Source organism: Microcebus murinus, chromosome 23 (genome assembly GCF_040939455.1).
Source record: "Microcebus murinus isolate Inina chromosome 23, M.murinus_Inina_mat1.0, whole genome shotgun sequence".
Taxonomy (NCBI): domain Eukaryota; kingdom Metazoa; phylum Chordata; class Mammalia; order Primates; family Cheirogaleidae; genus Microcebus; species Microcebus murinus.
In genome coordinates this window covers 29,160,557-29,187,501 of record NC_134126.1, presented here as the reverse complement: position 1 = coordinate 29,187,501, position 26,945 = coordinate 29,160,557, and the positions used below count along the sequence as shown (strand labels likewise).

Here is a 26,945-nt window from a genome sequence, read left to right as displayed (position 1 = left end):
GGATCCAGGTGCAGGGGCTCAAGCAGCCGCGAGCCCCACAGCGGCTGAGATGCGGCAGTGCGTGAGGAACCAGGCACGGGGGCCTGGGAGGCAGAGCTGCATCCTCAGGCTTGCCCGGTTTCTCCCCGTCCCCAGGGGCTGGCGGCTCCCAAACCGCCTCTCAGTTTCCCATTTGTAACGGAGACGTCCGAGGGAAGTGGAGGTAGGAAACAGATCCGAGGCAGCAAGCAGTCCCGGGGGGTTGGGAACTGTCCCTTTCCAACTGCAGGCACATTTACAAGTCTTTCGGTTGCTACCGACCAGCACGGGGCTCTTTGGGAAGTTCTGGGAGGCGGTGGAGGTGGAGATGCCAGAGTGTCACAGGGCTCTACAGGCTCCCACAGGGCCCTGGGTGCTCATTTAAGGGAACAGCACCTTGCTTCTCCGTGCCAGGTGGGCCAGCCGAGAAAGGCAGCAACTGCAGACCTTCTGAGCAGAAAGGCGAGGTGACTCCAGTTTTCCACCATCAGCACAGGCCCTGCCCCGCCTCTCCCCACTGCAGAGCTTCCGGATCACGGGATGGAGGACGGGCTAAACCACAGCGGGCCAGCTCCAGGCCATTGGCAGGGCTGGCTGAAGCATGGCTGTGACGACCCCCAAACTCATTGGGCAGGAGCTCTGTGGGGTGTCGGGTGTCTAGCCGGGCGCTGCAGGAAGGGAGGAGCACGCGTGTGGGTGAAGGAAGCCCCCCTGCTTTCCCCAACCCCAAGAACGCACCCCTGGGGTAAAGCACTCGTGCGTGCGGCTGCGGACCTCAGGGCAGCGGCTCCCTGGAACGGGGCTGAGCAACCCGCCAGAGAGTGGGAGCAGCGGAGGGACCGTCCCCCAGTCCCATCCCAACTCTCTTCCGGAGCCTCACCCTACACTGCGGTCTGTAAGAAAGCTGAGGCCCGGGCAGGAGGAGCGGGAAGTCCTAACTGCCGCAGGCAGGCCCCCGAGTCTAGGAACATCAGCGTCACCTGGAGACTCGCTAGCGATGCCGGTTCTCCGCCCGCCCAGCTCTAGCAGATCAGAAGCTCTGGGCGAGCCCGGCCATCTGTGTCTAACAAGCCCTCGGGGTGTTCTGAGCAGCTAAAGTGTGAGAGCCCCGCCCAAGGCAAGGCGGCTTCTCCCCTGGCCGCCTGCTGACAGTCCTGCTCCCTGGGCGCTTCCTGGGGGAGGGGCACTGCCCCTGGCTTGGGCTCCTCCTAGGTCTGGGGGCCTGGGCTGTCACCGGTCTGGCTTCCACCTGCGTGCACGTTTGCGGTCTAGTCTGCCACGTGTGTTCCGCGACATTTGGGGGGACTCTCGGGCTCATGCGCCGCTTCCTGTCGGTCTCGGGGAACCTGCGCCCATCTCAGGGACACTGTTGCCCGGTGGCCAGTGGCCTCTGGCTCTGCCCCCTCAGTTGGCCCGCCACCGCCCCTGCCCTCCGCCGCCCCTGCCCTCCGCTCTGATGGCTCCCGACAGCCGCTCCTCTTCATGTGACACGCACTGCAAGAGCAAGGCGGGCTTGTTGCAGATTAGACTAAAATGGAGCAGAAAGATAAATGCAGCAATTTCCTTATCCCGTAGCCCCGCCCCTCCCCAAACCCTCCGTCACCCCTGCCCCCTCCTGCCCCAGCCAGCCAAAGTTCTTGCTGCCTTGATGATTTGCAATTCTCGGCATGACTCTGCCTCTTGGGTTTGTTTAATTAGAAATAGGCCGGGAAGTGCTTCCTATGCTCTGGCATGTTAATTGCTTATCGGAGAAGGAGAAGGGGCGACAAGGCTTGCTGCTGCTGATGGAAATTTCCGTTCTGCCTCCATCTCTGGGTTGGTCCCCATTGTTCTCACCCACCCCTCTCCCGGCCTCCTCCTCTGCCTCCCTCCCCCCTGCTCCGGCCACGTCTGGGGACCGAGAGCAGGGCCAGAGGCCAGAATCCAAGCCAGAAAGGAAAAACTGTCCCCTCTTTCGCCGTGTCCCTGTTCTCCCCCTGACGGTACCCCAGCCGCACCCCCGCCCGCCACCCCCAGGCCTTGACGAGAGGCCGGAGCAGAGAGCTCGTCAGTGAGACTCAGTGCTCACAGGATTATTTCCCTTTCATTTCCTTTCCCCGGCATCATCATCATCATCATTATTATTTATTTTTATTTTTTACAAAACAGGAGAAAAGAGTGAATCGGGTCCGGGGAGGGGACACATCTCTCCACAAAGGTACAAAACCGCCTATAGAAAGTCCGCTTCTGAGTGCCGAGCAGGGCTGCCGAGAGGGGGCGTTCCTGGGCGTCCCTCTCCCGAATGTCCTTCAGCTGTGGCTGGGGGTCCCTGCCACCGTGAGGGCAGCCCCGAGATGGAGGGGAGAGGCCTCCTTCAGCCCTTGCCCAGGAGGGGAAGGAGCAGGCAACCGAGACTGTACAAACAAAGAGAAGAAGTGGGGCCGCATCCTTTGCGCCAGGGCCCGGGGACAGTCAGGGGACGACCAAGCAGGCCCGGGAGCCTCTGGGCAGGTCGGTAGTGGGAGGCGGAGGCTCGCACCAGAGTCCCCCCCGATCCTGGTCGACGTTCCTCTGAGCGGCAGCAGAGCAGCCCAGAAGGTAAGGGCAGCTATTTTGGAGGCCACAGGAGCACCCCTGGGGGCCACAAAGCCCCGTCTGTCTTGGTCCAGCTGCCAGGCCTCAAGCACGTGGTCCATGTCACTTTCCTGGCAGGGCGTCTGGCCCAGATTGCTTCCCTTTTGGTAAAAAGTAGTCCCAGCTATTTCTCCACTGCTGAGAACTGGCCGGGCTTCAGGAGTTACGAGACAATGGCGGTGACAGCCCCTCCCCTTCCGAGGACCTGGACAGCTGCTTCCCTGGATTCCAGGGCAGGACAACGGGTGCGGACACCACCCGCACGGAGGGGGCTGTCCAGCCCCAGAAAGCCCAGGCTGGGGGGAGAGGGCGCCCGGCCGCCCTCTGCCTGGGTTGGCCCGTGCCGAGGCGGGCCGCTAGCCCAGCTGCCAGCAGGAGGACAGCGAGAGCCAGGATGGCGATGAGCCCAGGCCGGTGCCCCAGGGCTCTGTGGCAAGGAGCGGCCTCTTTAGTCCTGGCCCATACGCAAGCCAACTGGGTATGGGCGTCAGCGAAGGCCACGTGCAGGCAGGCCCAGTACTCCGTGGCCTGAAGGAGGCGGGTGATGTTGTAGCTGTGCGTGCCGCGGGGCAGGCGGGCCAGGGCAGGGGCCCCGCGGCCCCGGAGGGAGGAGGCGCTGGACCAGGTGAGGTTGGTGGACACCGTGTTGGGTGGGGCCGCCCAAGACAGCAGGATGTGGTAGGGGTGGGTCTCCTGCACCCGGAGCTCCAGACCCCGGCCCTGGCCCCTGCCTGGCTGGAGGAGGGCCCGGCCGACAACCACGCTGACCGTCTTGGTGTCTGCCCCCACCAGGTTCTGGGCCACGCAGGTGTACAGCCCTGCCTCTTCCGCTGTCACCCGCCGCAGCTCCAGCGTCCCCTCGGGGTACACCCGGTACCGCCTGCCCGCATGGGCGGGCGTCAGTCGAAGCCCGGCCGGGGTGACCCAGTAGATCTCGGGCTCCGGCTCGGCCAGCGCACGGCAGTGCAGCACCGTGCTCGCCCCGCTGGCCACCTGGAGGCTGGGGGGGAAGCTGCGGGGGGAGATGAGGGGCAGGCAGCGGTCCGTCATCTCCCGGAAGGGCACCTCGCGGACCGGCCGGCGCTGGAGGTCCGGCGGCTCCGCACACAGGGTGGACTGTGGCTCGATGAAGCGGACCCGGGTGCCCGTGGCGTTGGCCCAGCGGATGACGCAGTCGCAGCGGATGGGGTTGCCGTGGAGACCCACCTCCTGCAGGTTGGGCAGGGACTCCACCGTCTGCCGGTGCAAGGCACTGAGAGCGTTGTTGTTGAGCATGAGGGTCTCCATCTGGGGCAGGTGGTGGAAGGCGCGGGGGTGGATGAAGGACAGCCGCGGGTTGTTGGTGACGTCCAGCTTGGTCAGCTCGGGGAGGTTGACCAGGGCGAACTTGTCGATGGAGACCAGCTCCTCCATGTTGTTCAGCCCCAGCTCCTTGAGGTGCAGCATGTTGGCGAAGTCCCCCGGCCCTACCCGCTGCAGTGGGTTCTTGTTCAGGTCCAGGAACTTGAGCCCGGGCACCTGCTCCAGTGCCCGCCGGGGCACCCGGGCCAGCTGGTTGTCGTAGAAGGAGAGGCTCTCCAGGCCCTGCAGCCCCTCCAGGGCGTAGTCGGAGATCTCCCGCAGGTGCATGCCTGCCAGCACCAGGCTGCGCAGGTTGGCCAGGGGCCGGAAGTTCATGTCCAGGATGGCGTCCACCTTGTTGCCGCCGATCATGAGGATCTCCAGGCTGGGCAGCATCTCGAACCAGCGGCTGTCGATGGCCCTCAGCAGGTTGGAGTTGAGGTGCAGCCGCAGCAGGTTGCCGAGGCCCGCGAAGGCGCGGGGGGCGATGCGGTAGAGCTGGTTGTGGTTGAGGTACAGCTCCTGCAGGCCGGCCAGCCCCGCAAAGCTGTGGTCCTCCAGCCGGGTCAGCCGGTTCTCCTCCAGGTGCAGGCTCAGCAGCTGGGGCAGGGCGTGGAAATCGCAGTCTCGGGCATCCGAGAAGCTGTTCTGGGACAGGTCCAGCTCCGTGAGGTTGGCCAGGTAGCCGAGCTCACTCTGGTCCACGCGGACGATGCTGTTGCTCTGCAGTAGCAGGGTCTGCGTGCCTGCGGGGAGTGCGGGGGGCACCGCCGCCAGCAGCAGGTCGTTGCAGTCCACGGTGGTGGCCTCGCGGTAGGTCGAGCGGGGCGTATACCAGGGCCGGATCTGGCAGGCACACTGCGGGGGGCAGGGCACGCGCCAGGGCACCACAGGCACCGCGGCGGTGGCGCCGGCCACCCACGCCAGCAAGAGGGGGGCCGCCAGGAGCCTCATGGTGGGGCGGCAGGGCAGGGGAGCACCCACAGGAAGAGTCCGGAGTCCCGCTCTGCGCGCTCTGCAGGCCGAGGGTCAGCAGCCCTGCCGGGGCCTGGGCAGCCGCCCCGCCAGGGCAGTCATTCTACGCCACGGAGACGCGCTGCCGCATCACTTCTGGCCCTCCCGGGTGCCGCTCCCCGTCCTCACCCACCGGGGCGGGGCCTGCTCACGCATGGCCACGCCTGTCGGGGCAGCCCTGGAAGAAGAGGAGGCAGAGGTAAGGAGGCGGCCGGAAGCAGGGTCTACCCCTCCTCCCGGCTTTGCGACTCAGGCGGCCCAGGAGGCTGCAGAAGGCTTGGCCAGGGCCAGGGCCGGCGCTCCTGGGCTGCGTCCCGCCGTGCTTACGGCTTTAGTGTCCTGTCCTGTGACCTGCTTGTGGAGCGAGTGAGCGGGAGTCTTCAGGGCAGAAGAGGACAGAGTGTGTGTGCACGCGCCCACATGCACGTGGGCGTCCGGGGCAGCAGGAGAGTGGATGGGCTGGAATGCCTGTCTCCTTCAGGGTCCTGAGCCCAGAGAGATGTGTAAGAGGTTCTCTAGCCTTTCTTATCTCTTTCCTCCCCCTCTCTTTGACTCCCTTGGGTAAATGGAAGGTAAAATGAGAGTTTCCAGAAATTCCTCTGGCGGTGCAGGCAGGAGGTGGGTAGGGGGTGCCGGAAACAAGTGCAGCTTCTGAAATTTGGGATGGGCCCCCCGGGACTCTAGAGGCTGACAGACAGTGGACGTGACCCCATATCCAGGCAGGCAGGCTGGGGAAGTGGGGGCGGCCCTGTGCCTAGGCTCTCCTGGGTAGGGGCTTCTGCTTTGGTTTTTTGTCAATTTCCCCACCCTGGAGGCAGGGGCTCTCCCCTCCCCAACAGCCTGCTGGAGCTGCCCGGGAGGAGGCAGTGGGGTTAAAAAGCCTGGGTCTGAGCTCCTCAGCCCTGCAGGTAAGACCTTTTGTGACCTGGCCTGGCCCTTTCACCTGGCTTCTCTGGCTGCCACCCCGCTTACCCGCTGTGCACAAAGGTCTAGGGTTGAAGTTACCCTGACATGCCACCCCTTCTCGTGGCTCTTCCTCGATGTCTCTCAGACACCTTCTACTTGTCCTTCAAGTTCCATCACCTCCTACAGAGGGCTTCTCCAAAACCTCCCCACCCCCGGCTGGCCAAGGGGCTGGCTTTGTGCTCTTACAGCGCTCATGCTTCCTTCTGCCATGGCCCTGCCTGCATCACGCGGAAAGCTCCCTCCAGCTAGAGACCTGTCTTGCTCACTCTTGCGCCCGTAGCCCGGGATGGGTGCCCAGCGAGTGTTTATCGAATAAATAAGTCTCTGTGGCTCCAGGGCCGCTTTCCGCAGGATATTGGACCCTAGAATCCAAGCCACTGCTATTCCCTCCGTCCTGGGTGTGGGTAACCAATCCCGCTTCTCAGGTCCCAGGGCCAGACTGCATTGACTTGGAGGCAAGTCCAGCCTTGGCCTAGAACCAAAGATGGAAACAAAAAGTGACCCGACCCTGGGTTCCCTTCTTGAGCCTGGTCTGACTTCTGAGTGGAGGTCTGATTCCAGGTAGATTTTTAGCTGCTGGTGTCAGCAGAGCGTGCACACACTTATCGAGCACCTACCATGGTCCAGGACTCTTCAAGGACTCTGGATGTCTTATTTCATTTAACCTTCATTACAGGTCTATGACATAAGCATGCATACCCCCAATTTGCAGATGAAGAAACTGAGGTCCAACAGAGCTTAAAGGACTTGGCTGAAGTCACACAGCTGCGAGATACAAGGATCAACCCAAGCCCAGTGGTTGTGCTGGCTATACCTCACATCTCTGCGTCCATGTCTGGCCCGGGGCTGCCCTGGGCCCCTGGAGGGTCTGGGGTGCACTGGCTGCAGCAGCAGCAGCAGGCTGGGCGCCTATTCTTGTCCCCCGGAGTGATGACTCCTTACCAGGCAGCTGCAGAAAGCGCAGGCTGTGTTTCCTGCCACCACCCAGAGGGGCTCTGCCCACCTCACCCCACTTCCAGGACGCTGGGGCTGGGGCAAGGTACCCTTCCCCGAGCAGGAGAGCGCGCCTGTTTACATTTGACTACTTCCCACTTTCCCCTGCAGCTATTTCTGAAGGTGGGAAAAGCAACCGTGACTTAAAAGGCACAGAGGTTTTGCATGGGGGTGTGTGTGCGCTGACTACCTCAAACTCAGGGCAAACAAACAACACGTGCACACACGCATGCGCACCTGCACACATGTGCCAGGGGAACCCAGCCACCTAAGGCAGTGGTTGGGGGTCAGGGGGAGGGGAGGGAATTTTGCTGTGTTCTACTGGGTGGAGAGGAAGCAGGGAACAATCTGAGGGCCAAGAGGTCCCTGTCATGGAACTGGATCTAAGGCCAGTGGTCCTGCCACACTTACATGCCAGGGATCCCGACTCCCGCCCAGACCTGGTGTGACAGAGGAGACCCACCAGCAAATGGATCAGGACCCACAACCTTGCCCTGCCACGCGCCACCAGAGCACTCTGGGCAAAGTTACTTGAGTCCTCTGAGCACCTGTTTCCTTCTGTATAAAATGACATTGTCATTAGAATTCAACAAGCTGAGTGTGTTGCATACAGAGAGAGCTGGATAAATGTTAGCTCTCTTCCAGCTCTTGCCATCTCTCAGGGTTGGGAGGCTCTCCAGCTTCAGGACTTCTTAGGGGACAGTAGAAGTGGGATCCTAGGGCTCAACAAAACTCCCTTCAGCTTACCCCGGGGGCCCAGTACTGCCCCAAGCTAGGGTGGGGAGCTGTGAGCAGAAATAGGTAACACGGTCACCCCTTTAGCAGTGCCACTCTGCTTGGGCAGGCAGGACCAAAAGGGCTAGCCAATCAGGGGAGCCCAGGACAGTTCACAAGCGGAGGAAGAGAGAGGTGAGGGCTGGAGGAGGTGGAGAGGGGTCTTCAGCTAGCTGCAGCGTCTCGCAGACCTTTAGACCTGAGCCCCATGCCTCCCTCTCCTCCGCCAGCACCTTTGTTCTCAGTGCCGAGTCAGTGCTGCACCGGGGGGCTCAAGGCGCCATTTAAAACTTAACTGAAAACCCCCCGGGACTCCTTCCCCTCCAGCCCAGGCACTTCCCTCCTCCTCGCCTCCTCTGGCGGAGCTGGGCGGATGAGGCAGAGCTGGAGGCTCCTGGGCCTGAGGATCCAGAGAGAGAGGCAGTGGCTTGATGACTCATGTTTGCGTAGCACCTCTGACCCCAAGGCTTGGCAGGAGCCCAGACAAATCCTCCCCCTCGCTGCTGAGCACGCAGCCCCTTGCAGGATGGAGCTCAGAGCTGCCCACTCAGCTGCCGTCACCGCGTAAGGCGGCCTTGCACGTGGCCCACTCGCGCAGGCTGACTGGCAGTTTCTACCGGGGAGCTGCAGAGAAAGCTAATTGTCTTTCATCTACAAGCTCCAGGGGTGATCAGGAGTTCACACTATCGCATGCACATTTCCCCAACTGGATTTCAAGCTCCTTGCATCGGGGACCTTGACTTCCATGCCTTTTGTGTCCCCAGAGCCCCAAGTGTAGGATTGGGCATGCAGAGGGCACCTGCAGGCGGATATAAGCAGCGAACGGGGTAGAGCACGTGCAGGTGACATTCAATCCCCCGCCAACCCCGTGCGTAGGCAAAGAAGGGATGGTTTAGTCTCGTTTTGCCAGGGAGGAAACTGAGGGTCAGAAAGGTTAAGTGACTTGTCAGAGGTTGCACAGCTTCTCCGTGGTAGGGCCGGGATTCAAACCGGGCCCAGGCAATGCGGATCAATGCCTGCTTCACAGGCGCGGAGGGCGGGGCTGGCGCGGAGTGGCCGCCGGGGTTGCAAGTCCCTTCAGCGATGAACCTGAGTCCTCAGCTCCTCCCCGCTGCCTGCCGTCTGCTGGGCCCCTCCGCCCCAGGTTCTTGACTCCTGCCTAGAGTGACCCGTTTGGGGGACAGTGTGGGGCAGGACACTGTTCCTCTGTGAGTGCAGCTGGGCCTGGACCCACGGGGACAGACAGAGCTAGCTGCTGCACACAGACCTCGGCCTGTCTTCTGCCTGGGGCTGGGGACTGCCCCGTTTTCTGCAGGGACTCCTGGCCAGCTGTAGGCTTTAGGGATGGGAGACACACAGCCCTGGGTCCACAGTCCAAGACACAGGACTGGTTGCCCACTGCAAGGGCGAGTTTTTCTCTCGGAAGGGCTGGCTCTGCAACCCCGTGTGACCTGCCTGTGCAGCCTTGCTTCTCAGCATTCAGCAGCAGGTGTGGCACTGATCCCCCGCACCCCTGTGAAACTAAGACCTCTGGCAAAGCTCTAAGGGAAGAGGCTTGGAGATGCTGTCCCCAGAGCTGGAGCTGCTTTCTCCTCTCCTCCTCCAGCCCTGCCCTCAGCACAGCCCCTGGAGTAGGTGGGTGCAGTCTCGCCCTCCCCTTTCCCCCTCTTCTCTCCCTGGTGGCCTCCCACCCAGCCCCCAGGAGCCCGGGGCCTGGAGGGAGGACGCAGGCATGATCGATGGCCTGGCCTTGGCTGCTTCAGTGCCGGGTCCCCCCGAGCCGCGGAGACAGATGGGCAGCGTAATTGAGTGTAGCGTTGATAAACTCCGGCCTCCTCCCCGGCAGATAAGGGAGGGGGGAGGGGACGCAGAGGGAGGGCGAAGGCCAGCCTCCGTCTGTACACCTGGCCTCCAGCTCCTCCCGGGAGGAGAGCACGGCCCCGCGACCCCCGCGTTTCGTTTAATCACACACAACCAGGACCTGGGGCTGGAGGAGACCGCGGCGTTCATCTAGACTTCCGGAGCCCGCGTCCACCAGTGGCTTCCACGGAGGAAGGCTGGCGCTCCAGGAAGCTGGCCTTTGCCATCAGAGCGTGGGCCTGGCCTTGCCACTCACCGCGTGAGCTTGGGCAAGGGCCTTAACCTTCTGAACACCCGGGCCCTCACCGAGGAGATGGGGTCGAGGTCGTGCGCTGCGGGGAGGAGTACGGGGTGTGCCCGCCATCCCCCAGCACGGGGCCTCTCGCTCCGTCTCACCGCGCACTTCTCATCTCCCCTTGTGTAATAAACCTTTAAAACACATTGTTGAGGCACCACCTGCGTGCAGGAGAATATATGCAGGGCACTGATCCCAGACCCAGTGCATTTCTCCACGTGTAGCTACCGGTTCAACCACCGCCCAGATCCAGCTGTAAATACCGTGTTTCTCTGAAAATAAGACAGGGTCTTATATTTATTTTTCCTCAAGAAGACACCCTGGGGCTTATTTTCAGGGGGTGTGTTATTATTTTTAAAAGACAATACAACAATCTACATTTATTCAAATATAGTGCAGTCATCGTCTTCTGGAACATCGTCATCACTCTCCAAACCCCGAATCCCATCCTGAATTTCTTGCAACTCTATTTCCTTTAGAACCACTGGCCCTGATCTCTCATGTCGAGCCACAGAGCTCTCACGGGGCAGACGAGAAGGGCTGCTCGTTTTCTTTCCCGCTCCTCGACGACATGCATGGGTTGTGCAGACGTGCTGCGCAGCCACGCCCGTCACCAGGTCTTATTTTCAGGGTAGAAAATAAGAAATAGAAACCCTGCTAGGGCTTATTTTATGGGTAGGTCTTATTTTTGGGGAAACACGGTATTCCCAGCACTCCAGAGGGTTCCTGCGTGCCCCTCCCCAGTCACATCCAGCCCCGGTCCTGACGTCTGTCACCAGCCCTCAGTTCCGTCTTTGCAGCCCAGAATCCCCCCTCTTTTTCCATCACAACTTGAGACCAGCGTCTCTGGAATTGGGCTGCTCTGGCAGGAGGGAACTTTAAATTCACTTAATTCGCCCTCCTACGTCCAAAGGGGCCGGAGCTTCCCGGGGTCTCACGCCTCACCAGTGACCTCCAGGAAGAAAGACAGGTTCCTCTCTCTTGTTCCAGAGCTCCCGTGCCTAAAAGCTGCCCCAGCGCCGGCCAGCACCCACTCGGCGGGGCCAGGAGCGCTGTGCTGCCTTGAGGTGGGAAGACGGCAGGTGACCCGCTGTCCCCGTGTCCCCGTGCATCTAGGTGTCCTCATCAGAGTTCGGGGTGCTAGGCAGGAAGACAAAGCAGGGGTGGCCGGGAAAGACAGGCCAGCCCCACGCTCCTGACCACCCCCGGGCATCTCTACTTGCAGTCTCAGAGGCTCCTCATGTCCAGCTTGTCCCCAACCCTGCATCTCATCCCACCAAGCCCGCCTGTGCTTCCTGGTCCCCCCATCAGGGAGCACAGCCAGCCCCAGCGTCCAAGGCTGGGACTCCCCACCTTCTTGATCTGCCCTCTCCCACGCACACACACACCCCCCAACCCTCACGCCACCTGCTCTCCCCAACTCTGCTCCTGACCCTTACAGCAGCCGCTCTGGGGCTCCCCCGCTCACCCAGGGCCACCCTCTCACGTCCCACTCCTGCTAGAGCAGACTTGCTATTTCCCCCACGCTCGAGCCTCTCGCTCTACCCGCCGTGCCCGTCCCCAGCCTCAGCTATCAACCCCCTCTTCGGCCACAAAACCCCATCCCGGGTGCTACCTCCTCTGGGACGCCTTCCGTCAGAGAAGGGCGGTTTCGGCCACAGCTGTCCCTGAGTCTCTCTGAACAAGCCATGGTCGCACCTTCACCTTCCCGGGTGTTACGCTAAGAGCCTGTCGTCCCAGGCCGTGAGCTCCGCGGTGGAAGGGGGTGGGATTTGTGACTGATCTCTTAGTCCCCAAGCCTGGGACGTGCCCTCTCCTTGTAGGGGTGAGGCGTGCGGGGTGCTCTGCCGTGAACTGTGAATCACAGCCCATTAGTGAGTCACGAAAACCATTTAATGCGGGTCACAATCTGCATTTTAAAAAAACGAAATAGAACAGAAATGTCAAAACGCATTGCATGTAGCAGATCAAGCACTGCTTGGAAAAGTTTTTTCCCGTTTCACACACATACGCGCACACTTGGACAAGGACAGGATGCAAGCCATTTTTTGCCTTGGGCTGCAGCTATAAAAGCTCGAAAACCACTATTCTGCTGAGACTCTCTCTTTTGGTAAGGCGAGTCCCTTCCACTCTAGCTGGCGCTACTAGGATGACGGCACAGAGCAAGGAGGCAGAGGGAGGATGGGGCAATCCTGAGGGCCTTCCAGCACCAGGGCTGCTATTTGCTGGCCACGGCACCTGCCTCATCCCACCCTCCCCACGACCCTGAGAGGGAGGTGCTTTTAAGGTGAGAAACCTAAGCCTGGAGAAGTGCCCCAGGTGGGACATGGAGGAGCCAGGGCCCCCACCCACCTGCGTCTCATTCGCCAGCCCTTGCTATTGCCATGATTTTGGGGCTGGAAGCACACCTGACCTCCGAGGCTGGCTTGGTGGGGAGGGATTGGGGGTTGGGAGGGAGGGCGGGAAACCTGAGGGCATCTCCTGGGCACCAGGTGTCCACCCTTGTCCTCCCCTCCTGGAATGACAGGGGTCAGCGTTTCACAAAAACCCCTTGCTGGGCCTGGGAGGGAGGGGACTTCTCTGCAGGCAGAAATCTGTGTTCCCAGGTCTCCTGGCTGGCCCAGGCGGAGGGTGTCAGAGCTCTGAAGCCTGGAAGGGAGCCTGCTGCCTCGTTATTTCTTAATTAGGAGTGGAGGGTGCCAGTAGGTAGCACACGCAGTCACTTCTGTCTGAGTTCACTGCACCAAAACGGGCTGCAGGGGAGCCGAGCCAGCCTGCCGGGGCACGGACAGCAGTGCCAGGCCGAGACCCACTGCCACCTGCTGCCCGGACTTCTGCCAGGCCCCAGGGAAGCCTTCTCTGCACCCTTGCACCCCTCTTCCGGGCCCCTATGGTGCCCAGCGTCCCTCTGTCACACCCTGGCTGGCTGTCTCCCCCGTAGACTGTGTGCTCCTCAGGGGCAGGAGCCGTGCTCCAAGCCGCCAGTTCTTCCGACAGTCTGGCACACAGTAGGAGCTCAGGGTATTTGGAGAAGGAAAGAAAGAGGAGGGGAGGGGAGGAGAGAAAGGCAAGGAGGGAGGGGGGGCTGTCTCAGAGCTCAGGAGCTCAGAAGTGCAGGAGGGTCACCTGCCTGGCAGGTGGGCTCAGACCCTCCTGCCTCCTTCCTGGCCGACGGGAGGGAGGCAAATATCACCCCAGAGCTGTCTTCCCTGGACACCCCCACTCCCCCTCCCTGGTTCTGGTCACTCCATGGCCACGTTAGCCCTTCCCTGGTCACTGGCCCCCAGGTGAAGGCACTTTTCTCTGATGCACGTTTCTGCCTCTGGCTCTGCCATGACCCTATGGTGGTCTTGACCCTTCTGGGGCTCTCTCAGACTCCCCCCGGAAATGCTCCGGACTCCACCAGCCTTTCTGCGCTTAGGCCGGTGGTCACAGTAAAGGTTTGGAGTCAGCGCTGCCCCTGAGTCCTGCTGCTGCGTGGACTGCAGCACCCTCACTCGGGTCCTCGTCCGGGAGGTGGGGCGAGCCCCGCCTCGTGGGGGACCTGAGCAAGATGTCTATCCAGTGCCCGGTGCTCAGTTTCTTTCCCTTTCCATCCACTTCAATTTGTTGGAGGCACATTTCTCTGGCTGGGCCGCGCCCCGGCTTCTAGACCACCTTGTCCGGGCACGCGGTCTCTAAGGCGCACCTCTCCCTAGGAACCCAGTGCAGGCTGACACTCCTCCCACCAGGAGCTGCCCTCTCCTTTGTCAACCAGAAGCCCTTCCCGGGGTCTGCGATGGGGTCCTAGCTCTCGTCCTGAGGACAGCTCTAGGGCCCAGTGCGTGTTTACACCACCCACGTCCCGTACAACTGTCGCCCGATAAACTCAGCGCCAGCTCCTCCTGGCCTGGGTGAGCTCCCGCCCTGTTTCCCCAGGTGTTCTCTGGAAGGGTTCCTTCCAGAAGTGTTCTAAACGTCCCAGCTTGATGGCATCCCACGGACAGTCCACGCTGGCCACAGTCACAAGCCACATGGGCAGCCAAGCCCAGCCGTGGCCCCATGGGCTTCCCCAGCCACCCTCCCTAGGGAATGAAGGGGGGCACTGGGCAGACCCCAAACCCGTCTTTATGAGGCTCCCCCCAACAGCAGCCAAGCCCCGAGGACACCCCGTTAGCCACAGTGGATCCCTGGGAGCTGGAGCTGAGGACAGGGGGGAAGGAAAGATCTCAGAGAGGGGCAAGCAATGGCCTTCCCTGTCTTGTGTCCTTGCACATACAGGGTCCTGGCCAGAAGTCCTTTCCTCACCTGCTTACCTGGGGGATTCTTGCCAGCTCTGAAGAACCGGTGCTTGCTGCACCTCCAAGAGGTCTTTTCTGACCACGCCCGCTGCAACTAGAGTTGATGGCACCTGGCGCCTTCCTCCACCCTCAACAACCCGCACCCAGCGCGAAGCTGCCTACTGTCCCTCAGACTGGGGCTGCAGGGCCCCAGGCACAGTCAGGGAAGCAGTGGCGGGGACTCCAGCACTGCTGGGACGTGACAGGGTCCCCTCCCACAGTGTCCCGCTGCACAGGGCGGGACCCTCAGGGCGGGGCGGGGGCAGAGGCTGGGCAGAAGGGCGGGGGCCCTGGCGGCGAGGAGAAAGGGGGCAGGGCGCATGAGGAACAGACCAGCCGGACGCAGAGAGAGGCCAAGCCCCTTCTAACGGAAAAGGAAAATGAAATCAGAATGAAAATTGATGAGGCGGAGAGAAAAGGAGACTCATTTCATCAGCAGGTTTGCCAGATGCAGCTCGGAGATAAATCACGCTGTGGAAGGAGCCTCGGTCCCCGCGCGGGCTGGCTGCCTTGTCCCTCTGTCAGCTGTCTCAGGCAGGCCCGGAGATAAATGGCTGCAGCTGCGGCCCTGGTGGTGGGTTTTCCCGCCTAACTGCAGGAGGACGGCCTGTCCGTCCTCACCACCTCCTCCCGGCCGTCCCTCCCCAGCCCACAGCCTCTGGCTGGGCGGGCCCCTCACTCCCCCTGGCCGGCCCGGCCTGTGGACAGCGTTTCGAGGAAGCTCTGTGCTGCCTTCCAGCCCTCGCCCAGCTTCTCCAAAGCCAGGATGGCGGCAGCGACGGGCAGGGTGTGGAGAGCTGTGGCCCTGGTCACAGCACGGGGCAGGGCCGGGCTCTCGCCCCAGCCTGGGGCCAGACTTTGGATCATGTCTTCTTTCTTCTCTAGGCCTTTGGGTCCCTCGTCTGCAGAAGGAGGGAGGTGGGCTGGGGCAGCGGCTCTCACAGTGAGTGAAGTTCCTGGACCAGCAGGATCCGAGTCGCCTGGGAACTTGCTAGGAATGCAGGTTCTTGGGCCACCCGACACCTCTGGAATCAGAAACCCCGAGTGTGGGCCCTAGTCACCTGTGTCTGGACAAGCCCTGAAGGTGGTTCTGCTGCACATGCAAGTTTGAGAATCATGGGGCTAGACCATCTGTAACGCCCCTGCCAGCTGAGATCGGAATTCCACCAACCAAGAACAGCAGCACCCAGAATGCTCAATTAAAAAAATCTATCTATCTATCTATCTATCTATCTATCTATCTATCTATCTATCTATCTATCTGTGATGAGCTGTTTACACTCCAACAGATTAGACTCCTCTGTCCTGCTACAAGGAAACTCTTTATCCAGTGAGCATTAATAGAGCTCTGACTGTATGCCAGGCACGGTACGTATGTGAGGGGCTGGGGCTACAGAGTTACGAGCAGGGGAGGGAGTCACAGGTTAAAAAAACCAGTGCCCTAGGGGACAATAGCAGTTGTCACAGAGCAAGGGCAACAGGGCACAATCTAGGGGAGAGCACGATTCCACCTTGGGTAGAAGTTGGGCAAACATTCATAGGACATTTACGAAAGATCATTGAACTGTATACTAAAAATCGGTGAATTTGATGGAACGCAAATTGTACTTCAACAACGCTGCTAAGCAGATGCATGGGCTGAGTGTCGCCTGAACCTGCCGGCAGTACACGCAGACACGCAGATGGTGGAAGGCATTGTGCACGTACAGGGGACACCAGGAGCAAAGGTCCTGGGAGGAAAACACATGAAACGAGCTCCAGGCAGTGAGTGGCTCCCTGGGGCCCCGAGAGCATGGGTGACGTGGTGACGCTGCTGGAGCCGCAGGCAGAGCCACCATGGTCTGGACACAGAACGGCAGGCAGAGGCAGCCAAAGGGGGCGTGGGAGGCAGTCACGACTACAGCCAGCCACAATAATAATCTGTCAGGACTGGATGCAACTTGCAGTTAAAATTCTTCTGCATCCATGATCCTGTGTTGCTGTGGTCTGGATGTGGCCCCCAAACCCATGTGTTGGAGACTGACTCCCCAATGCCACAGTGTTGGGAGCTGGGGCCTTTGGGGAGATGCTTGGGTCACGGTGGGGGGGGGCCTGGATGGATGCCATCATGAAGGGGCTTGGTGGAGGGAGTTCAGTCCTTTTTTGCCCTTCCGCCATCAGCCACGTGAGGTCACAGCCCTCCTCCCCTCTGGAGGACACGGCGTGCAAGGCGCCGTCTTGGAAGTGGACAGCAGCCCTCGCCAGGTGCCGGCACACTGATCTTGGACTTCCCAGCCTCCAGAACCGCCAGAAATGAGTTCCTGTTCTTTATAAATTACCCAGTCCTGTGGCATTCTGTTATAGCAGCAAGAATAGACTAAGACATGCAGTCAGGGATGCCATTACCCCCATGTTAAGTGACTTGCCTGAGATCACACAGCAAACAAGCAATGGGGCGAATGCTAGAAGATGCTATAGGCTCACAGTCCAGTCCTTATTCTCCCCGTGGGAGGGCAGTGGAATAACGATGGCCACTGACTGTGCCTAACTGGAGTGACCACGCCAATGCTCACAGCGACGCTCTGATGTGGGAAACACCAGCCCCCTTCGCAGCTGTGAGAAGTGAGGTCCCTTGCCCAAGAGCAAAGCCACGACTCACACTTGGCTTTGGCTGGCCCTAAAGCCCATGCCCCAAACACCCATGACCCCACACCACCCTCCTTCCTCCCCCCAACCCAGCGCCCAGCTCTCCTGCTCCTTCCCCAAGCCCGAATGCAATGGGGAGATTTCCAGTGGACTTCTTCTTGTCTGAGCTCCGCTGGGCCTGGGCCAACCCAAGAGAAAGAAACTGGCCTCCGGCGTAAGCCCGACAGCCTTTCTTCAAGAGAAATCCCTTCCCAATCTGGCAGGGGCTCTCTCTTGCTGCTGCCCCCGTCCATGCCCTCCGAGCCCAGTGCTCCCTCCGGGGACCAGTGGCTCCCAGGGCCCCGAGCCTGGTGGAAGGAAACGTTCCCATCTGTGATCAATAACAGGCATAATTCAGTGACTGCGGCAAGTACAAAAGAGTGTAGGTTAAATCAATATTTAGAAGCTTTGAAATTAAACTAATTAAGAGCAAGCCTTAATGATTTTTTACTGTCTGGAAATAAAAAAGATAAAAAGCCCACCTATATTTTATGATTTTACTTTAGTAGCTTGTAAGACTTCGGGGAGAGCAGAAAACGAACAGTGCTCCCCGCCGAGAACGGAGCACCCGGTCCTGGGTGACCGAGGACGTGGAGGAGACAGCTGAGAGGAGGGAGCACGGTCCGCAAACAGCATGCTGCAAGAGGCCACTGGCCTGGGAGTCAGGGACTGTTACGGTTTGAATTGTGTCCCCCAGAAAGATGTACTGACGTCCTGGCTGGGTGCGGTGGCTCACGCCTGTAATCCTATCACTCTGGGAGGCTGAGGCGGGTGGATCATTTGAGCTCAGGAGTTCGAGACCAGCCTGGGCAAGAGCGAGACCCCGTCTCTACTAAAAATGGGAACAAATTAATTGGCCAACTAAAACTATATAGAAAAACTTAGCCGGGCATGGTGGTGCATGCCTGTAGTCCCAGCTACTCGGGAGGCTGAGGCAGGAGGATCGCTTGAGCCCAGGAGTTTGAGGTTGCTGTGAGCTAGGCCAACGCCACGGCACTCTAGCCCGGGCAACAATGATTCTGTCTCAAAAAAAAAAAAAAAAAAAAAAAAAAAAGATGTACTCAAGTCCTAACCCCTGGCACCTGTAAATGTGACCTTATTTGGAAACAGGGTCTTCAGAGATGTAATCAAGTGAAGATGAGGCCATAAGGAAGGCCCTAATCCAATGTGACTGCTAATGTCATAAGAAAAGGAAACTGACATGTGAAGACGGAGACGCCGGGGAGAAGGCCACGTGCCGCAGAGACAGGCCTGAAGCGCTGCAGCCGTGAGCCGCAGAACACACGGACACACGGACTCACGGCCGGCACGGGAAGCTAGGGAGAGGGAGCAAGATTCCTCCTCTGCAGCTTTCAGGGGGACGATGGCCCTGATGACACTTTCACGTTGGACTTCCAGCCTCCAGAGCAGTGAGACAGTAACTTCCTGCTGTTCTTAAGCCGCCCAATTCGTGGGACTTTGTTAACGGCAGCCCTAGGAAAGCAACCCAGGGGTCCTGGGTCTTGGTCCCCACTCTGGCACTTCCTGATTGTGCAATCTCAGGCAAGATGTTTGACCTCCACGAACCTCAGTTTTCCCCTCTGAAAAATGGGGACAAGACTAGAGCCATCTATTTTCTGTGCAGCGACGTACAGATCGAATGGAGACATGCGTGTGAAACGTACACGATGAGCTAGCTGTAAGTGCTGTCTGAACGCGACCCAGGCTCATTGCTTGGTGCAGAGAATGTGGGAGGGGACTCAGGAGCCTTGGGTCGGGCGGGCGGCAAGCTTCCTGCCTGCTCACGGGACCCTTGCAAGGCTCCTATCAGACCACAGGTGCGAGTTCACTCTGCGCCCCTGGAGACACTATGTCTATGAAACATGTCTCTATTGTTGTTCTCAGCAGGAACCCTATTTTCTGACCACCTAACCCTAGTCTTCTCATCTGTAAAATGAAAGAGGTGGACAACATTTTACAGGCATTTTTCAGCCTTAGTCTATGGGCTTATTTATATATTTACATATAAATATATATATGTATTTTAAAATGTCGTGTGTCTTGGTGGCCCCAACTTTGTTCTCATCCTTAAACCTGTCTCCAGAACGCAGAGCAATTCAGGGGGTGTCACCTAAGCCCTGTGGAGAGAGGCCGGGGTGCTCTGGGGCCGTGCTGGCCTCAGCCCCCCCGGCTGCCTGGGTTCAGGGAAGGGGAACCGCGGTGGTTTTCCTCTGTCCTCCCCTGATTGCACCAGGCATGAAGGGAACAGCAAGTGCAGTCTCTGTGGATCGTGGGATGGCCGCGTCCCAAGCCCGCGGGCTCTCGGAACCATTCATCTTAAATGACGTTCCTAGTGACCCCCTCGTCCTTAACGCCAGAGCTCCGTCCTGCAGGGCCACGGAGCTGCCCTGCGGCTCTGCCGAGCCCCTTGCGTGGCTCCAGGGACAGGAGGTTCTCAGGTGGCCGCTCAGAATTTCAACCCAAACGGGGGGACTAACCTTCCCCCCCGTGACAACCAACGTGCTTCCTGCCTGCAGCTGGCCGTCTCTGTTAGTGTCACCGGCCCCCCCTTGGTCACCTGCATCCCCTGCTCGCTGCCGTGACCACACGTCCCTCCGAGCCTGGAGCAGACACGGGCTCTGCCACTGGGAAAGACACGAGCAGGTGGGACCCCGATAACAAGCAGGCTCATCTGTATGCTGAGGGGCACGCACCCTAAACGGAGGGTGACCACGGGCATGTGATGCGCACACGTGGAGCACGAGGGGAAGTGGGTGGTGTTGGAAGGGGAAGCAAGGGACGGACAGGCCAGGTGTGTCTGTGTCCTGCCTGGGGTGGGGGTGGGGGTGGGGTCTAAAAGTAACAATGACAATCACTTGCCTCTTGTTATTCTCTGTTTCTGTGGCTTTGGGGTTTTTTTTTGTTTGTTTGTTTTTTGGAGACAGAATCTTGCTCTGTCACCCTGGGCTGGAGTGGACTGGCATCAGCCTAGCTCACGGCAACCTCAAACTCCTGGGCTCAGGCAATCCTCCTGCCTCAGCCTCCTGAGTAGCTGGGACTACAGGCACGCGCCACCACGCCCGGCTAATTTCTGTATTTTTTGTAGAAATGGGGTCTCACTCTGGCTCAGGCTGATCTCAAACTCTTAGCCTCAAGGGATCCTCCTACCTTGGCCTCCCAAAGTGCTAGGATTAGTTACAGGTGTGAGCCACCGCTCCCAGCCACTCTGTGTTTTTCAACTTTGGCTGCACCATAGAATCATATGGGAATCTCTTAAAAATATATACCGATGCCTACATCCTGCGCCAGAGCCATTAACTCAGTCTCTGAGGGGGAAGACTCAGGTACGGTATATATAAAAACGCTTTCCAAGATTTCTCTGTAAATTTTATATCAAAAGAAAAAAAAACCTGTCAACAAAAAGTGAACCCCATAGTTGTTGGTACCAAAGTGTTTAGGGAGAAGTGTCCTAATGTCCAAAACTTACTTCGAAATGCACCAAGACTAGGACAGATGGACGGACAGGTGCAGGGAGAGGTGACAAAGCAGGGCTAGTGAAAGGTTCCTGGAAGGGTCTAGGAGGTGAGTATACGCCTGCTCACTGTAAAACTCCTTCAGTTTTGCTGTGTGTTGGAAATTTTTCACATCATAGAAAAATACTGGGGGGAATCCCCCAGCTGGTTTGATGTGAAGCCGGGACTGAACCGCTGCCTCTGAAGGGAAAATCCAGAGCACGGGCGCTTCTCTTCTCTCCGCCCTCCGCACGAGAAAGAACACGCTCCCTTCCTCACCGAGCCGATCAGAGTCCGGGCCAGGGCTTCCCAACCCTGCTGGGGTCGGGCACACACACACAGGCGGGGGTGTTGAACCCCGCAGCAGGGGACAGGGAGGGGCTGCTTGTGCAGGGAGGGAGACGCCCCGCTGCCCCAGGCCCTGCAGAGCTGCTCTGAGCGCTGGCTGGGGCTGTGTCTGCAGCCCGCCCTGCAGCCCACCGCCCTGCAGTCCACCGCCCTGCAGCCCACCGCCCTGCAGCCCGCCCTGCAGCCCACTGCCCTGCAGCCCGCCCTGCAGCCCACTGCCCTGCAGCCCGCCCTGCAGCCCACCCTGCAGCCCACCGCCCTGCAGCCCGCCCTGCAGCCTACCGCCCTGCAGCCCGCCCTGCAGCCCACCGCCCTGCAGCCCACCCTGCAGCCCGCCCTGCAGCCCGCCCTGCAGCCCACCGCCCTGCAGCCCGCCCTGCAGCCCGCCCTGCAGCCCACCGCCCTGCAGCCCACTGCCCTGCAGCCCGCCCTGCAGCCCACCGCAGCCCGCCCTGCAGCCCGCCCTGCAGCCCGCCCTGCAGCCCACCGCCCTGCAGCCCGCCCTGCAGCCCACTGCCCTGCAGCCCGCCCTGCAGCCCACCGCAGCTGGACCCGTGGGCCGGCTCTGCCCCGAGCCTCCTAGTTCTCAAGCCCTGGCTCAGCATCCTCAGCAGGGATGAAATCCCTTCCCAGCAAAACCAGAGTGGGGTCTGTCCCTGCGGTGTGTTTGATGCTGGGGGGTGGGTGGGCAGCGGTGAGGGGGTGGCGGGGAGGGCGCTGGAGAAGGGGCCCGGCCCCCAGGCCTCATCTGTATGCTCCTGCACACCCTGGCAGGGAGCGCCATGGCAACACCGAGCTCTTTAAACATAGGCGTTTGTGCTGCCATTGCAGAGCGGCATTAGGCAATTTAATTAAGGAGCTGGCAGCAGACAAACTTTGTGAGTTAAAGGCATTTTATTAAATCCCATTGTATTATGCAGTTCAGTTCCCCCAGGAGCTGCAGAGGAGCTCGGGGAGGACTGAGAGGCATGGGCTGGGGTTTGCTCTGCTTTTTGCCTTTTCTGGTCTCCCTCCTGCTTCATGCAAACCTTCACTGTGAGCAGGGGCCCCCCGACCGTGACCGCTGCCCCCGCCCCACGGCACCCCCGGCGTCAGGCCTTGGCAGGAGGCCTGCAGGCATAGCCCGGGGAGCGTAATCGCCACCGTTGGTCTCATGCATTATTGTTCACAGGGAGCCGTCATGTGCGATTTCGGGCGAGGCCTCCAGCCCAGCGCCGGCGTCCATGTTCGCTCCCGGGCAGGACGGAGCTCGGGGCTTTCCTGCATCATTTCGCTGAGTCCCTCCCCAACGCCCTTGGAGTTGGAACTGCTGGCACCCTCATTTTACAGATAAGGACGCTGAGGCTCAAAGAGGTCACGCGACTTACCCCAGGTCTTGTAAGTAGTAAGTACGCAGCACAGAAGCAAGCCTGGATTGGCCAAGAGGCCACGTGCGGACTTTGAGGGCCCCATCACGCCTGATCTGTGCTAGGTGAAGCGGGGCTTCCGGGCTTCTAGCAAAGTCCATAGAGAAGGAGCTGTGCATCTGCCTGTTAGTGGGAACCCCACCCCTACCGCCCGAGGCTCCTGCTCCCAGGCCGGGCATCAGCCTCTGTGAGCCTCATGAGTGCCCCTTCCCCGAGACTGCCGGCCCCTGGCAGGGCAGCCTCAGCTCTAGCCCGGGGGGGGGTCCCTTCTGTGTAAGCAGGTGGACGGGGGTCTGGCGCGGGCCCCGGTAGCTCTGCAGAGGCCCACCTGCCGCCAGGCTGCAGCAGGCCCCAGGCCATAGGGCCCTCTCAGCCGCCAGAGGCGTCTGGGGCAGCCCAGGGCTGCGTGTTCCAGTGCCGGGGCCTCGCGGAGCAAGGGCCGAAATGTCACTGAGCCCCGCCCCGCGCACGGCACCCACCGATGAGTAAGACAAGGCGCCCGTCCTCCAGGCCTGCAGGGAGGGACACCCTCTTGGGCTCAGTCTTCTCAATTCTAAAATGGGGGTGACGGCATATGCCTCGTGTGGCTACAAGGAATGCAATAAAGCCAGCTAATGTCATCCAGGGCTCGCTCTCTGTCAGGCACTTGCCCTTCACTGCTGAGCTTGCTTCTGATGGCAGCTGCGTTATATTATTACCCCCATTGTGCAGATGGCGAAACTGAGGTCACACAACTAGCAAGGGGTAAGAATCCGTGCTCCTAACAAATCATATATATAATTTAAATATACACCCACACACATACATATATATACACATACATGTGTATATATGTTGTATGTGTGTAAGTATACATGCATTATGTAGATATTATATAATTATATATATTAGCAATAGCTTTGGCATATAATTCATATACTATATATATATATATATATATATATATATATATATATATATAGCAATAGCTTTGCCAATAGCTTTGGCATATAATTCATATACCATAAGTTCACCATCACATTGTATTTGAAAAGCAAATTTAATAGCTGGATTTGCTATTTGCTATTTGCCATGGTCTCGGTCCCTTTGGGTTGCTCATCATAATCTGAGTACCTTACAAACAACAGACACTTTTTCCCGCAGTTCTGGAGGCTGGGACGTCCACGATCAAGGACCTGGCAGACTCGGCGTCTGTTTAGGGCCCCTTCCTGGTCCGTGGGCAGAGGGCTGTCTTCTTGCTGTGCCCTCACATGGCGGAAGGGGGAGGGGCCCTCGGGGTCCTTTCACAGGGCACTAATCCCATTCATGTGGGCTCTGCTCTTACCACCCGATCACCTCCCAAAGGCCCGCTTCCTGATACCGACGCGCTGGGGATCAGGTTTCAACACATGAGTTTGGGGGGACACAGACATTCACACCATAGCAGCTGCCAAACTTAAGGATGAGTTATTATTATGGGATAGGAAGATACACAATTTCCTGAACATGGGACTTCTTCCCTTGGAAGGGTGTTCGGGGGCTGCGGCGGATGGAGCCACGGAACGGGCCATGTAGCTCCGCTCTCCCTTCCCCACCCCTGCACTTCACCCCCACCATTTTCTCCCACCCCCACAGGAGACCCTGAGCTCCCCCTGGCTCTGGGGTCTCGCCTACCTATCCCCCACTCCCTTGTCCCACCTGGCAGAGACCACGCCACAGCGGGCACCTTGAGAAGTCCCCACGTGGGTGGTTATGTGCATGGGGCGGGCCCAGGAGCACAGAGCTTGCAGTGTGGGGAGAGGGGAGAAGCCAAAAGGCTAACTTGGGACCACCGAGTCCCACGCCACCACCAGGCAAGTCTCCCAGGAAAACAGCAGCATGTGGGGGTCTGGCATTAAGAGACCTAATTTGGGTCTAGATGCAGAGGTTATAATGCCAGCTCTACCTCTTGCCAGTGTTAAAAATAAAAACCCCCCGACGAATAGAGCTGGGACGACCATAAAGAGAGGGTCCTCATGCTTGGATGTTTGATAACAAAAGACTGCAAAGAACTACAGTCTTGCACAAAGGCCCTCACAACTGTACACAAAAATATTTCTGCAAGGACATCTGCCCGGGAACTGCCCGTCCAGCCTCAGACAAGTGTCACCCTTGTTATTGATCTTTGTAGCCAAGGATAATCATTTCAAAGACAGTCATGTAATCCTCCTCATTTTTCCCTTTAGAAACCTTTGTCTTCTTTACTGTCCTGAATATGCACATAGCTCTATGGCATGAGATTCCTATTGCAATGCTCCCTGTTCCCAAATAAATGCCTCTTCCTCTTAAAGAGTCTCTCTCTGTTATTTAGGTTGACACCAGCTATGGGACAATCTCCCTGAGCCCCAGTTTCTCTCATCTGTAAAATGAGGGCAAGAATATCTGCTTTGAACTTTAATAGGTACCACTTATTGAATGCTTACTCTGTGTCAGGCCTTTCACAAAGCTTTAAAAAAAAAATTTTTTTTAATCTACGCAATAACCCTATGAGAGTAGAAGTATTATGTTTACTGAAGGGGAAATGGAGGCTCAGAGAAGTTAAGCAACTTACCCAAGGTGGCACAGCTAGCACATGGAGGAGCCACAGTTCAAGTCCAGCACTGTGCAATGCCGGAGCCCTCACTTTTCACCGCCACACCAAGCGCCCGGCCGTGAGGGAGCCTAGCGTGTGAAGATGTTTGGAAGCAGAATGCTCCAGAACAACTAAAGCAGGGGTCTTCCCTGCACCCTTTCACATGGTTCTCCTACAACTCAGCCAGTTTTCTTCCAGTGTGAGAGAAACAAGGGCCAACCCCACTCTCCAATGCTGCAGGGGCTGGAGCCACTCGGGCTGCACATGTATGTGAGCATGCGTGTGCATCTGCACACACAAGTGCACGTGCGTGTCGGGGGAGGTGGCAGGCAGCGGGGCGCAGTGCCCGGCCAGGGGAACCAGTTTGGAGAGCAGTGACTTCGGAGGCTGTATTTGCCAGCTTGCTCTCCCGGGCATGAGGCCCTGATGGCGCCAGCTCATTCTCACAGCCATTTTCCCAGGGAATTAACAGGGGGAACATTCTCCCCTATAATAATGATAAAAATAATAATAATTAACAGGGCTGTAACTTATATTTCTCCAGCGCCTCTCTCCCCAGACCTCAACATTTCTGGGTAAACGGCAACTCTGCCGGCTTTCTAGCTGCAGCTCTGGGACTGGGGAGCCTTAGGTGTTGCCAGATTTTCTGTCTCCTCCAGCTGGGAGGCAGGGGCAGGTGCACACAGGACTGGCCTGTGCCAGGAGCTGCCCTTTGAGAGCCACTGGCAGAGCCGAGAAATGTCCCCAGGTGCCCTGCCTCCCCGGCTGGGCAGCCCCATCACCCTCACATCCCGGGTTTGCCTGTGCCCAGGAGGAGCGGGGGCACAGGGAGGCAGGCAGGGGTCAGCTCTCTTTGCCCGACTTCCCAGCAGCCCCCACGCGCCCTCTGCGCTTCGCCACACAGCTGGCTCCGCCTCAGGGAGGGCTACCCCTGCCGCCCGCGGGGGCCGGGGCCGGCAGGCTCGTCTCTGCAGGGGACAGCTGATGGCTTTCTCTGGTCCCAGCCAGGAGTCATTACCCAGCAAATGTCTGGTTTAAACAAGTGATTAGGCAGCTCTATGAAGAGCACACGTGCTTCCTGCCAGTGAGGAGCAGGGACTTCTAGAGGTATCTGGGGGGGAGGGGAGGACCTCAGGGTTCTTCTCCTACAAAACACTCTCCGGAAAGCCCTGTGTGAGGCGGAGCCCCCGAGGGTTCCGTGAGCCAGCATCCCGAGGGGCTCGGAGCCAGCTGCTGCTTGTCCGGGCAGCCCACTCCCACTGTGATGGGCATGGAGGCCCCTGGGTGGTCGAAATGGACAGACAATTCAAAGCTCCCACTGTGGCCAGCGGCCCCGGCCTCCCCCACACCGGGCATTGCCAGCACACTCTTTTAAAGCAATCACTGATCCGGGTACCATTTCCTTTGCTTTATTCCGGAGCTTCAGATCAGGGAAGGGGGCAGAAGGGGAGATACCGCCAGAACCTATGTCTATTACAAATGTGTCCCCGGGCTCTCCAGGGAGCAAGCCTTCCTAATCGCAAGGCTCCAGCTGGACTGCGGAGTCCAGGAACTACCTGGAATCCCGTGCAGTCGTGCTGAGTGTGAGCACACGTGCGTTTCTCTGGCAAGAAGGTCCACAGCTTTTATCAGCTTCTCGGCAGGGCCTGGGAGCCCCCGAATGTTAGGCGTTGCCCTAGTCCTCGCTCGGTTCTGAAGGTGATGGGTTGGCCTCTTTCCATAAGGATGACCCCGTCTTTTGGAGCTCAAGGGTGGATTCTGAGGCCTGGGCTCCTCCTGCTTGAAGAGGGGGTGAGGGTGAGTTTGGGGGCGCAGCAGGAGCAGAATCACGACGGGGCGTCTGCTCCAGGCAGAGCCGGGGCTGCCTCCAATCCAGAGGCGGTGACAGAGTGCCGTCCTCGCTGCCTCGCTCTTCCCATTGTGACAGCTCGCTATCTACCGTTCCCTGGCACCCTGGTGACAGCCTTGTAATGATGAAGGCAGCATCAATGTCATATAAATTCCCGCAGAACACTAGGGGCCAGGGGGAGATCGGGTTCAGGAAGCCGGGAACCAAATGCTCCGCACTGCACGGTGGAAAGAACAGAGCCTTTAGGATATAAAAAACCTGAGTTCAAATCCTGCCTTGGACTCTTCCTAGCTGTGTGACCTTGAACAAATTAGTGAACCTCTCTGAGTGTTAGCGTCTACGTTACAGAATGAGAACAACCGCTCACGGGGTTACCTGGAGGGTTAACTGTGATAATGCTGGCA

The 26,945-nt window shown here is 59.0% G+C and overlaps 1 protein-coding gene across 1 annotated transcript; it reads right to left on the bottom strand.

Moving 5' to 3' along the window:
- Positions 1-2,091: 2,091 nt before the first annotated feature.
- On the bottom strand, positions 2,092-9,260 carry LRRN2 (leucine rich repeat neuronal 2). The gene has a single exon (XM_075996923.1). It carries the CDS (start codon positions 4,924-4,926, stop codon positions 2,788-2,790), a length of 2,139 nt encoding a protein of 712 aa, XP_075853038.1. The 5' UTR covers positions 4,927-9,260; the 3' UTR covers positions 2,092-2,787.
- Positions 9,261-26,945: the final 17,685 nt, after the last annotated feature.